The sequence below is a fragment of the Homarus americanus genome, unplaced genomic scaffold (genome assembly GCF_018991925.1).
Source record: "Homarus americanus isolate GMGI-L3 unplaced genomic scaffold, GMGI_Hamer_2.0 scaffold34360, whole genome shotgun sequence".
Classification (NCBI taxonomy): Eukaryota; Metazoa; Arthropoda; class Malacostraca; order Decapoda; family Nephropidae; genus Homarus; species Homarus americanus.
In genome coordinates, this window is record NW_024739403.1 from 3313229 (window position 1) to 3326064 (window position 12836).

Sequence of the window (12836 nt, forward strand, 5' to 3'; positions counted from 1 at the left end):
GCAGTGACTTGTTATGTTAGTTGTGCTGACCTAGTTCGGCAAATATTTTTTTACAATTAGTTATAGGATTTAGCAGTGTTGTATTTAGTTGGTGTGTTCAATATTTCCTTGTACTGTATTACATACTACCTACCTTAACAATACGGTCCCACGTTAACTACCAGTAAAGACACTCAGTAGTTAACAAGTTTGAAGGGAAGTTAGCGGGAGTGGAGAGCGAATCAAGGCTCCGCCTGTTTGTATTATAAGAACTATGGTGTTGGTAGACTGTGGTATGGTACTGAGCAACTTATTGGATGATAAATATGTACTTGTATTCGTAATTTGTGTTGATATGTCAAAGCAGATCTAGACATTTAAGAAAGGGGGATTGGTGTATGGTGACTGTTGAATTATTCTAGGTATACTGCATTGTACAATTAACAATTAGTTAATAATTAAAAAAAATCATAGGCATTGAAAATTTTTAAACGCATAAATTTGTCATTATTGCATACACGTAACATGATGAAAAAATAATTTCAGAGTAATTAGGACCTATTGACAAATGTCGTCTGCTTCCACCTAATGAACCCTTTTGGAATTTAGAGGAAACTGAGCATCTAAAGTTTATCTCATACCCAAATTGTACCCCATTCTAATTAATATGTATCGGTTTTCTGAATAATGGTATTCAATTATAATATATTCATAATATATGCAAAGAGAAAAAATATTACTTGATTCTTTTTTAAGGGGAAGCTTTGTTTTGACTGAGGAACCTGTTTGTTTTGATCGAGGGAGAGACAGCAAAAGAGTGAACGACTCAACACGAGAGTTGGCATGCCATGGATAGTCCCCGCTGCCAGGTACACCACACACACAATTTACACCAGTTTGATGAGATGTAGTGGGATTTCCACGCTGAATGTCCTCCCAGGGAGTGATAGCTGTGCCTTGGTGCCACTTTGTAAAAAACACTAACCTGCTGTGACCCCAAAATTGTATGTTGGTAATTACCGTCAGTGAAGAGGGGGTTTTGACAGTACCTGCTGGGGAGACTATTCTTAGCTGTGGTCATTTTTCTTCACCTAGCATTTTAAACCGTTTTTCATAAGTTACCATGAAGAATAAATTGGGATTTGAGGTGCATAATAATGTACAGTATCTCCACTAATCAGGTAAGTTCTCTAATTCTATAATTACTGTACAAGACTCTTGGTTCTCTCAAAAGGTCTCCTTTTGCATGTCTCCTAATGTTATCACACTGGTTTCACTTACCTCTGGTGGATATTTGAAGTCATTTAATTTTTTTAACAAACTACAGAGAGAAAGTTACATTTACAGAGTTTTGAGGATAACTGTATTTGTTTTCCTAAAACATTTTTGGGTTGAAAATGTTATATAATTAAGACGTTTGTTAAATATCTTTTAATAATTAAAGTATCGTACCATACTATACAGTAATCGACTATTTGAGGTTAATTCTCTTCAAAATCCCATTTTGATTGACAATTTTAACCATATTATTATTATTATTATTATTATTATTATTATTATTATTATTATTATTATTATTATACAGTACTTACAAAGTGATTATTTTACAATGAACCAGTGGTTCAACATGCTGACAATTAATACAGATGCACAAGTTTGCTGTAAACTAACTTAACTATAGATTGTGAGATTAGTTCATTTACTGTACTGTAGTTTGATTTTACAAGAATATTGGAGGGAAAATAGTTTGTTGGTATTTCATGGCTGGTACAGTACATGTACATGGCAAAATATCACTAATCCTGTTATGGTAATGGTGGAGCAGATGGTCAGCATCAGAAGGGCTTTATGGAATTGCACCAAATTTTGGTAAATTTTTACAAGTGAACTCTCAGCTGTTTTAAGATTTTTAACACATGCAATAGATATATCTCATCATTCTGAGTAACTTTCATTCTACAGTATACACTTGTCACAAATTAATAATAATGAACCTAATAGAACTTGACCTAACCAAACAAAGAAACTTACCTAACTTCCTAGTATACGTACTTATTTTGTTATGTGGTACCAATGAAGACAAATTTGTTGAAGGGTCATGGCATAATTTTACATTTTTGTGGATGTGAGAGCATGCTCGGACCAAGCGAGTTGGTTTGAAACAAACAGACGACACGCAGTGACAGCAGATTTTTTTGGAGGAGTGTTTACGGTAAATAATATATATTTTTTAAATATCTCGCTTTCATGTAATTTGCAATAGAAGTGCTGTAAGGAAAAGTGGTAGAGGTGGGTGAAATCTACCTATAGCAACTATTTATTTGCAAGCATCTTTCAAGAGGATACACCCCATTTCATCACCAACCTGATTCGTCACCAAAAAACACATTTTGTCACCAATATCAAATCTGTTTCGTCACTGGTATAAGAGTGACAAATTTTAAGTTATAATTTTACATGAATAGAAATTACACATGTATACAGACGACTCGAGAATTATTGTTTTATTATTAAACATGAATATTAATTATTAAAGAAAATTATTAAACGTTGGTAAATAAACAAAATACAGAAAAAATGAAGGTGATTTCTTCTTCTTTTTCATTGATTTGCAATTACAACTAGTTGCTGAGCACAAGCTAAAATCGTACACAAGAAATCGAAATCATGACAAACAAGTCTGTCGCTGGAAGCTGTGGGATGAATGTGAAGAAAAAAATATCACTACGTACTTCTAATTTCATAAAAAAAATGTCAGTGTCTTCTTCCAAGCTTGCACAAGTAAGAACAATGTTTTTTTATTGCATGAGTAATAACGTTTTTATTTTTTATTTTCGTCTTTAATAAATTGTCTTAGTGAAATGCTTGCATGATCCAACGTACAGTATTGTTATGCCGAGGCATAATTTCGTAATACAATTTTGTAAACTAGGTGTTTTGATTATTTTCTATCCTAAGCAAGTTATTTTGGCAAATTTAGTGAAATTTTTGTGTATATATTGATGTATTAATTATGTAAGAATTTTCTGTTATGTAATGCCCTTGAAATGGTGAAGGGAATGAACGTGGTGACAAAACGGGTAAAAACAGTGAAGAAATGGGTAAAAAATGTGGTGTCGAAATGGGCACACCCCTTTCAAAAGTCCACTTGTAAAATAATACCCAAAATTTTCTGATGTTGTTTGGATGATACAGTACTAAGTAATAAAATCGAAGCGACAATGTACAGAACTTATTAGAACCTTACTTTACCAAACCTAACCTCTGCATTGTCATTTTGATGTTCTTTCTTTCATCCAAACAACATCTCTAGAAAAATGAACGAATTCAATCAGATATAAATTGTAATAAACACGCCTGATGAGATCGCCATTCATTTTTTGACATGTAAACAAAGACCACGGATGCTCTCATGTAGCAGATGATGTGAACTAAAATATGGTCACCATGGGAGATGCGATGGCACCATAAATACAGTAAATAATTTATTTTTTCACCTACAAAAGACATGGAGACATGAAATTACTGCCATATGATCAGTGTTCGTAGTGAAATTGCTTTTATTGTACACATATTTATAAATTAATGTGAGAAAAATTTATTTTATAATTGTGGATATATGAAAGTACAGTACTGTATGTAGATGTAAGTAACTCAAATAGGGCCAAAATATGGTTTTGGTTATACTCTTGATGTTCTTTCAGGTGACGATAGTATAATGGTGTGGTCCCATGACGGGGGGTTGTTGCTCCTGTTGTACGTGGGTACGGGAAGTAATTAGATGCGACGAGAACCAGGTTGGCATCGTCATGACTCCGGACATCTACCACGAGAAACAAGTGAGACAGCTCTTCATTCTCAGATGTTTTAAACGAAGAAACATAATTTAAAAAATGATACAACACTTATAATAACTGTCTATGTACTCTTTGTTTTCATTCAGGTAGAAATAGGAAGGGTACAGATGAACAATCTAAGATGTCTGGAAAATGTCATACAGTACTGCAACTAAAAGTAGGTGCCATAGGTCTGATATTTAGTTACGAGCAGTGGGGATACAACATACAGAATACTAATCCTTCACCAAACTGGGAGGAAGTGTTTCCAGGGCTACACTCAACCAATATTTACAGCTGGATAGCTGTAAATAGTTAAGTGAATGAAAAGAGAAAATATTGCTTAAAAATATTAGCAATGGAACCCCAGAGGTAAAATACCCCTTGGCAGGCCTAGAAGAAATGGAACATTGGAAGTGCTTACAAAATCCAGCCTGACATGTCTGGAAGAACTTAGGAGTGGGAATTTTGAAGATATCCCATTTCCAATTGCACTTGACCCCACCTGGGAGAAGAAGAAACATTTTAAGGTCTTGAAAAATGTTGGCTAAATACTGTATCAACATACTACAGGAATTACTTGGAACAAATCACGGTAGGGAAAAAAGAGCAAATCTCACTTATATATTAACTGAATGAGCAAAAATTAATATTTTCACTTGACATGATTTTAAGTTGACTGGTTTAATTTTTTTAAATTTTTGTTTCTTATTCAAACCTTCTCAGTTGTGGATGGAAGAGGGTTAATAGGTTACTAGCAGTTATAGATACTGCACATGATGTTTCATAAACTCTGTTGTTAGTTATGGACTCTCATTTATAGTTACAATTTCTTTTCTTTTCAGATTAAGGAGTTATGTGCCCTTCACTCACTGAACAACCTTTTCCAAGATAGTGGGGCTTTTGCCAAGAGTGAATTAGACGGCATCTGTTATGCATTGTCCCCAGACAACTGGTTTAATCCACACAAATCCCTTCTTGGCACTGGGAATTATGACATTAATGTAATAATGGCAGCCCTTGTTACAAAAGGCTGTGGTGTAATTTGGTTTGATAAGAGAAAGTAAGTTAAATTCAGTAATCCTCACTGATGTTCAAGGTTTGGCATGAAAATGTCTTGAACCTCAATTATCTGAAGATCAAAAATTAATTGTAAACCGCAAGATATGACTATTTTAACAAAAAATATGTACCGGTAATTACATTTCAGGGTTAGAAAACTCGTGGATACTGTAATACAGTAGTGATAATGAAATCCATTCCATCATATCTCTTTTCAACCTCAGTTACAATGCATGGTCATTTTTTGTGTTACCTTTACTCTAGACACATTCCTTATACCTAGGCCAGCATTGGTCCTTGCATTTCTTGACTATGGAACTCCCTTCCCTCACACATCTTTCCTTCATCCTCCAGCCCTTTCAATATAGGGCATAAATCCATTTTTTTTAATAAACAATTAAACATACAGTATACTACAATATTTTCATCCTTCTTATCCATGGTGTACCAGGTAAACCTGATTTGAAGAGGTTACTAGATCCATATCATTGCCAGTTCATCACTGTAAAAATGTATGATTCACTCTTAACCCTTAGGCCCGGGTGACGTTAAACTTCTGACCAGCGCGCCCTGGGTGACGTTCCAGAGCGTCCTCGTACTCCCGCTGGTTTTTTATTTATTTTTATTATTATTTTATAAAGGTTGATTTTTTCTCAATTTATCCCGGGGGGGGGGGGGGTTTACTGCCACCACCACCCTAACCCGGGGCTTAAGGGTTAAGAAATATGCAATATAGCCTATATGTGTCAAGGTAAGGGTATGAATACAGTATGTCTACAGTATTGGCAACTGGAGATTAGCCGAAGTTGATGTGTTATCATACAATGATTTATGTGGTGGATGGTCCTGAGAATTTGGTTGACTTCTCTCAGTACCTATGATGTTACTTTGTAGTTCTTCTTTCAATTTGCAGAATCCTTTTATTATTTATGCAAATCTACCATTGTTAAAACTTCAAGTTCTTATATAATGTACTTTCCTGCTCCTGATGTCTAATAACGGATAAATGACATGACTGGCCGGTGGAAGATGGCGGAAGTTATCATTATCATCACTGTTTGACAGCCATTTTCCACACTTGTGTGGATTAGCTATGATTACCTGATGTTCCATTTGTCATCAGGGAAATTTTAGTCAAGTTTTATGGCTGGAAGTCTTTCCTATTGCCAACCCACATTTACAGAGTCGAAACTGGACAATATATGAGGCGCCTAGAATGGGAATGGTGTTTCCCCAAAATGCCTGTTTTGAGTAAATCACATTTAAAGTTTATGTACCATGGAAAGTACTGCATGGATTTAAATGAAATTTTCCACAAGAGTTGGACCGTATAAGGGATGTTACCTGTGGAAAATTAAACCCCATATGCCACATCCCCAAACCCCCCAAAAAAAAAAAAATCACGAAACTGGGTATGTTAGTTACGTGCTCTTCCAATGGAATTTTCGACCTTGCGGCGGTGTAAGCGACACTCAGTCAGGCTTGATCATGTAGTCCCAGGTTGCTGATCTGACTTTCTGCCTCATTTACACACAATTGCAGGGCCTCAATTGTTTCTCTTAATATTAACAACACAACATACATATATTGTTTCTCACTTTTGATTTTTTTTCATTTTGTATTTCTTTATGGTTCTTTATTACTGTATTACATTTTCGCCCCCTAGGCCCCAATGTGGGACAATGACCTGTGCCTGGGTGGGCTAATCCCCGTAAAAAAAAGAAAAAAAAAAGAACAAAGGCCAGTGAACACGCCTGTGGCCATATCTCCAAATTGTGATTTTGGCTCTTATGCCTCTCCCATTGTAGGCACTTCATATGTAGGACACACACACACACTGTATATAATAACTAGATTTCTTTCAGATATAAAAAATTAAGTATTTTAATTTTCAATTAACCTTTACAGAGATCCTCAAGTCATTGCATTAGACAAAGTAGTTGGGTTCATCCTGAATGTGCCATCGGAGTACCGCCTTGGACCTGTACAACTTCCATTGCGTCGCAAACATTGGATTGCTATTCGTAATATAAGAGGAATATACTACAACTTAGATTCAAAGTTAGAAACTCCAGAAATAATTGGAAAGGTGAGTTGGGCAGCATTACTCACATAGATCATCCTATATTATTATTGGGAACAGCACCTATATCTTGAATCATACTGTTATCACAAGTTTAGCATGTGACAATATGAGGTATTAAACCTTAAATGACATGCAAGGATTCTCTGATCCATCCCCATATGTGCAAAAACTGGAACACAAGGAACATGAAACATCTATTGATGTTGGCTAACATCATTTGCCACCATTTAAGAGTTAATAAACACAATCTATGTACGTATTGCACATCAGGTTTTATTTTTTTATGCTGCCCGTTCGTGTTACATTTGATTTCCACGTGATAATTTCCCCGAAGTTGGTGCAGTGATTTTTAACTGATGTGAAATTGTATATTGACCGGCTCTTACTTAGAAGCGTTGGGTTTATGCAAGTTCAAGAAATTTTTAAAATTATGGTCACATGCAGGTATCTGAGAGACCATTTCCAATTGTTAATTTTTTTATTACAGGAACAAGAATTAACAAATTATCTTCGAGAAGAACTGAGAAACAAGGACAAGGAGTTGTTTGTGGTGGTGACGCAGGAGGTGGAGCAGACACGGGACTGGTGCCTGATCAGTACCCGTAGCTCAAGTACAAATAATGTTGGTGCAAAGGACCTCATGTCAAAGGGTAGTACAAATTCTTTAGTCAATGGTGAAGAGCCACAACCCATGGAAGCTTTTAATCCGCCCGGATTTTCTTACATAGATCAAGAACCTCCGGGGAGCGATAACTGGTCTGGTGATGATATTATGAAGACAAGTAGTCAAGAAATGTTATAATAGTCAATGAATTTTCTTGGTTTTTAAGGGATGATTATTAAAAAGAATAAAGTCTGGAGACACAATATTCAGCCAGAATCAGGATTTGGGTAAAGTCTTGAGTGTTTTTGGATGAGATGAGTTACTACCTCACTGCCATAGAATAGTCAAGATTTAAAATACTGTACTGTAATGATTTCAAATTATTTATTTAATAACTTGTGCACATGTAAATTTCATACATATGTGCAAAACACACATACTTAAGACATACTTATGTACATTGGCCACCAAAAGTCCTGTCACCTCACCTGCCTCTTCATGGAATCAGAGAATCAGAGACCTCACAGGTCTCTGATTCTCTGGATTCATTAAGAGACAGGACTTTTGTTGGAGAGTGTAAATTATGTGTATCGCATATATTTGTGCATACTCAGACATGCATAGTAAAACACACAGACATTCGGATGAAAATGTAGCCACACAGACATACAAACAAAGATTTAGATTTTCGTACATGAGAGCATTGACAGATATAAATATATTTATGCACACACAAAGATGGACAGATTTTTAATCTTGGAGATCTAATTATTAAACACATTATTAACATTCCTATTAACTATAAAATATATTACAGTTGCTATTGTGTTGATGTTTAGAGATCAGCTTTTTAAAATTTTATTATGAGTCTAGAGGAAAAGACACGTAAGTGGAGTATATAATTATTATGACTTACCGAGTGTGGTAAGCTGGGACACCAACACTCTTCCCTCCACTCGTGTATCTGTTGTATCAACAGATGGCTACTGTGATAGAGGTACTTCTAGCCAGGCATATATTATACTCACAAATGTACAAGTGATGAGCCTCAAAAATGTCTATTTGAAGACATTTATGATAACTACAGTACTTGTCACTATGTTCTTGTTTTTAATTCATGTCCACTTCCTAAATATCAAAAAAGTGGAATAGGCCTTATGTCAAAGATTTTAGAAGTATAGTAGTTTTATTATATATAAATATTTGAATAAAGTTTATAATCTTCATTGTAATTAGCCCCATTAACATGATGCACCTTGTAATCAATAGCTGGGGTTGATGTCTGTATTCAAGAGATATATGAGCTTAATATGGTTAAAAGTGTCAACCTTTGTGCATATGCTTCTTTGTCATCTAATGGTATAATTATCTGGAATCAGCTCTATTTTTTAGGAATGTACTGTAAATATTGATACTAAATTTCATGATTGTAGTTACAGTACGTATAGCATAAATGAAGACTTGGTTCCAATCCTACATTAAGCCCAGATGTCACTGAACATGACACCATATTTTCTATCTACTTGTCAATATCATTTATGCCACAGGTAGGACATACATAATCTTTTTCAGAGATTGTTAGATTACATGGAACCATTTAAAAAGGCAAAACTATGATCTCTAATTTTATAGGGTGGTAATCCTTAGCTGAGGCCAGTTAGTTTAATCTGGGGGCTTTGACTAAATGAGTGACCAGCTCTTTAAATGGTAAAATTAGCATCTTTTATGCCATCTTTAATTTTGTAGAATGGAAATATCTAACTGAGGAGGAAGAGTTAGTTTAGGGCTATGACGTAATAAGTGACCAAATTGGGGCACATGATGTTCTACCTGCTCTTCCTGGCCATGGGATTGAACACGTCTCTTGAGAGTTCAGAATGACACCAACTGAACCATGAAACTTCTGGTATTTTTCCTTGGTATTTCCTTGTGTTTTGAGTATGGGGTCTCTTCATAGCTGTATTTGTTATTTTCTGAATTTTGTATTTGTACAGTAACTCAATCGCCAATCACGGGTTTACCAATCATGGTTTTGAATATCAATGTTTTATATTTTGTACACCGTTTTACCAACGATGGTATCCAATTTTAAGTACCCACAGGTTTCCAAGGTCATCACAGGAGATATCAAGCCAAGTGTGGTGTGAATATATTTGTTGGATCAAATCCTTCAAGTGGTTCATCATGTACTACTTATTTCTCAAACAAAAGTATTTAATCTACCAAGGCCAGGTTCTGTTCCTTCTCTAACCGTTTAAATGTTCTGGAATACTTATACTAAACACTGCCTCATTCAAAATACTTAAGCTAGTGTATGGGTGATAGATATTTTATCCAAATCTTTAAAAATAAATTAATAATGCATTTTTTGGTCTATTGGTGCACAAGTTGGTTGAAAACATGTGCCAATCTTCCAAGGATGGTTTCAAACTAAAAAGGGTAAATACTAGATTTCTATACAATATTATATTAAGGTTAAATGTTTTAAATATGTTTATAAATATATATAGCAGCAATCATTAACCTCATTTCATAATGGTGATGTTACCGTTATAATTACTACAATAAACCCTCGTTGCATCTCAAGAAGGGGCCCGAGAATTATTATGAAGTAGTGAATCACAATCTATTTGTCTATACCGTATATTTCAATAGGAAATACAGAGGGCGGGACTGGAGCCCCCCAAAAGTATACCAAAAATTTCCTTTAAGATATTTATTTCACCTTACTGGACCCAGTGCCATGCACCTTGCACTCGGTCCAGGGCTGCTGTTTGGATGAAAGAAAACGGATACGACGCCATCAGATTAGTGATGTGTCTCTATCCGTCTTCATAAATTTCTACAATTTTGTTGGGGGGGGGGGGGCTAAATACCATATACAGAAGGCTCTCACCAATAACGTTTAATAGGTGCCTGAAAAACACCGTTATTAGCGAAAACGTTATTTGTGTGACTTTAAAATACATGTAAAAAGGGTTTATTGGTGCCGCCGCCACAAGAATTTCACCCATTTTTTCCCCTTGAAGCCCTCCTAACACTTTTTGTTAGCTGAAATAAAAAGAATTGTTATTCAATCATCAAAATAAAGAGTTTGAGTAATATAACACTTAGCTTGGGGGAGTTTTTGAGGTGCTTGGTGTGGTGGTTGTTCCATATCTGAGGGTCACTAACACTTGCACTGTCTTTCATTCTACAGGCTAACCATTTCACAAGAAAATGCTCTGTTATCACTAACAACCTGTTTCCATCGCCTTTATCATTCATAGCTCGCCTTGCATTTCCATCACTACCGAAATATTTTTAGCCAGCACAATACTCTTCTTGGTCTCCTCTAAGTTCCTCTTAATATTTCGCACTGTAGACTCAGGACAGTTCAATTTCCTCACTTTGAAAGTTCCCTGTCATTCAGGTGGCAAATCACTCCCTCCACCACCTCCCCTAGCCCCCACAGGCAAAAATGCAGAAGCCCTTATTGATCACCGACCCTAACAACCACTGGTTATAGTGGCGAAAATCTCACACATGGGCGCAGCGCTGTATTCCACTGAGCGAGAGTGAGAGTGAGGCGGAGTGGACAACTACGTCATCAACATGGCGGCAAACAAACGCTATCATTGATGCGCTCGGACGCTTCCCGCAAAATTTCCGTTATTTAAGAGAATCCAGACGTTATTATCGAAAATGGGTATCCCTTGTAACTTACCGTTATTGTCGAAAACGTTATTGTGGAAGTCGTTATTGGTGAGAGCCTACTGTATTAATAAAGGAAGAAATTGCCCAACTATATAAAAATAGACCGGATTTTGCACAAAATCAAACCTTAATGTTAGATGTCAATATGAGATGCACAGAAATTAAAAAGAGGTTTAACATCAATGATCCCTTTCTTAAAAATAGTCTCTTTTCTTAATCCCCAGAAAGCTCTATATCCAATGATTCCAAGAACATCATTGTCAGACTTGATTGAATTGGTACCAAGGATATTTAATGGAACCCTTCAGGAGTTAAAGGATCAGTGGCAAAGGCTATGCTAGGAGACAATAGATGATGAAACAAAAAGTTTGAATATTTAAAAATTTTAAAAGAAAGTAATGAAAATGAAAGGTGATGATAGGAACCTTAAATATGATGTAATTGAAAGATTTGCGTTGGACGTCTTGCATTGCCAACGTCTAACGCAGAAAGACTATTTTCAAAATTGAACCTTACCAAAACAAAGCGTAGAAGCTCCTTGCAAATGCAAAACGTATTGCCCTTATCACTATGGAAGAATATGCTCAGTGTAAAGGAGTCGTGTGAATATCAATATCGCGGATGTACTTCAACTGATTGATGTAATTAATAAATAAATACTGATTTTTACATATTTATATGTATTCATTAAACAACATTAATTCAATTATTGCAGGGGGGCAGATCCAGGAATATCAAAAGGGGGGTTCAAGAAGTTGTGGGTGGGTGAACATGGCAAACACAGTGCGACCACCCAGCTGGGGAGAGTTTTTTTAAATCTGCCTAATATCATGGACATTTTGAGGGCATGTGTGCTTGATATTTGGAAATATTATGAAGTTAATAGTAATTACATTTCACTATACAAAAATGCCTGAAGACATTACTGCAATACTGCCCCTGCATTGCGTTTTCTCTTTGCATTTTATTGGACGTGTGTATAGTGCTCAAAATATCGAAGTTATACCTCGTCATTTTAAAGTTTTGTACAAAGAACTACTAATTACTTTCAAGAAAACTCGATTGGATACAGACAGTCGGATGAGTGGCAGCCCTGACTTGGTCTACGTGGAGAAAGTCTTGTGAGACTTCTTGGTGCTTGGGTACTGTTACATGTGGTTGAAAATTATGGAGAGGCAAGGCAAGTGTCCATACGGTAGGGCAGTTTAGTGGATAAGAGCAAGCAAGGGACCACTAGGTGGTCCTTGCTCTCCACCTAGTGAGATACAGGGGAAACTTTTGCCTGTAGTCAGCTTATACTGGGCAGTAAAGCTCGAGTTATGACGTTAATGTGTCCTCCAATATGCGGTGTAAGGTGAATTGTCATATAGTGAATCATTAATTACCATTAAAATAAAGCAATGATAATGAGATGTGTTCCCTAGTGTGTCTTTTTCACATATTTTGGGTGGCTTCTTACCCCCCTTTTTCTGCAGAACAGTAAGATTATTGGAAAATAAAATTTATACTATACGTATACAGTACTATAATGTTTTTAGAATATAATTCAATTTGTTTTCGTGATAAAGAACTC

At 35.8% G+C, this 12836-nt stretch overlaps 1 protein-coding gene across 2 annotated transcripts; it reads left to right on the plus strand.

Moving 5' to 3' along the window:
* Window positions 1-737: 737 nt before the first annotated feature.
* Window positions 738-10447, plus strand: LOC121874531 (josephin-1-like). Of its 2 annotated transcripts, none has more exons than XM_042378698.1 (5): window positions 738-848; window positions 3684-3818; window positions 4661-4878; window positions 6786-6966; window positions 7451-10447. In XM_042378698.1, the coding sequence occupies exons 2-5, from the start codon at window positions 3711-3713 to the stop codon at window positions 7763-7765; spliced, it is 822 nt and encodes a 273-aa protein (XP_042234632.1). In that variant the 5' UTR covers window positions 738-848; window positions 3684-3710; the 3' UTR covers window positions 7766-10447. The 2 variants fall into 2 exon arrangements, with proteins under 2 accessions (XP_042234632.1, XP_042234633.1); XM_042378699.1 differs by having other exon boundaries at window positions 830-1160.
* Window positions 10448-12836: the final 2389 nt, after the last annotated feature.

Bases quoted from the DNA above. Each gene is read 5' to 3' on its own strand.
- LOC121874531 (XM_042378698.1), top strand. From the start codon at position 3,711: ATGACGGGGGGTTGTTGCTCCTGTTGTACGTGGGTACGGGAAGTAATT. The intron at 3,819-4,660 runs GTGAGACAGCTC...TTTTCTTTTCAG, and splicing joins ACATCTACCACGAGAAACAA to ATTAAGGAGTTATGTGCCCT. The intron at 4,879-6,785 runs GTAAGTTAAATT...TAACCTTTACAG, and splicing joins ATTTGGTTTGATAAGAGAAA to AGATCCTCAAGTCATTGCAT.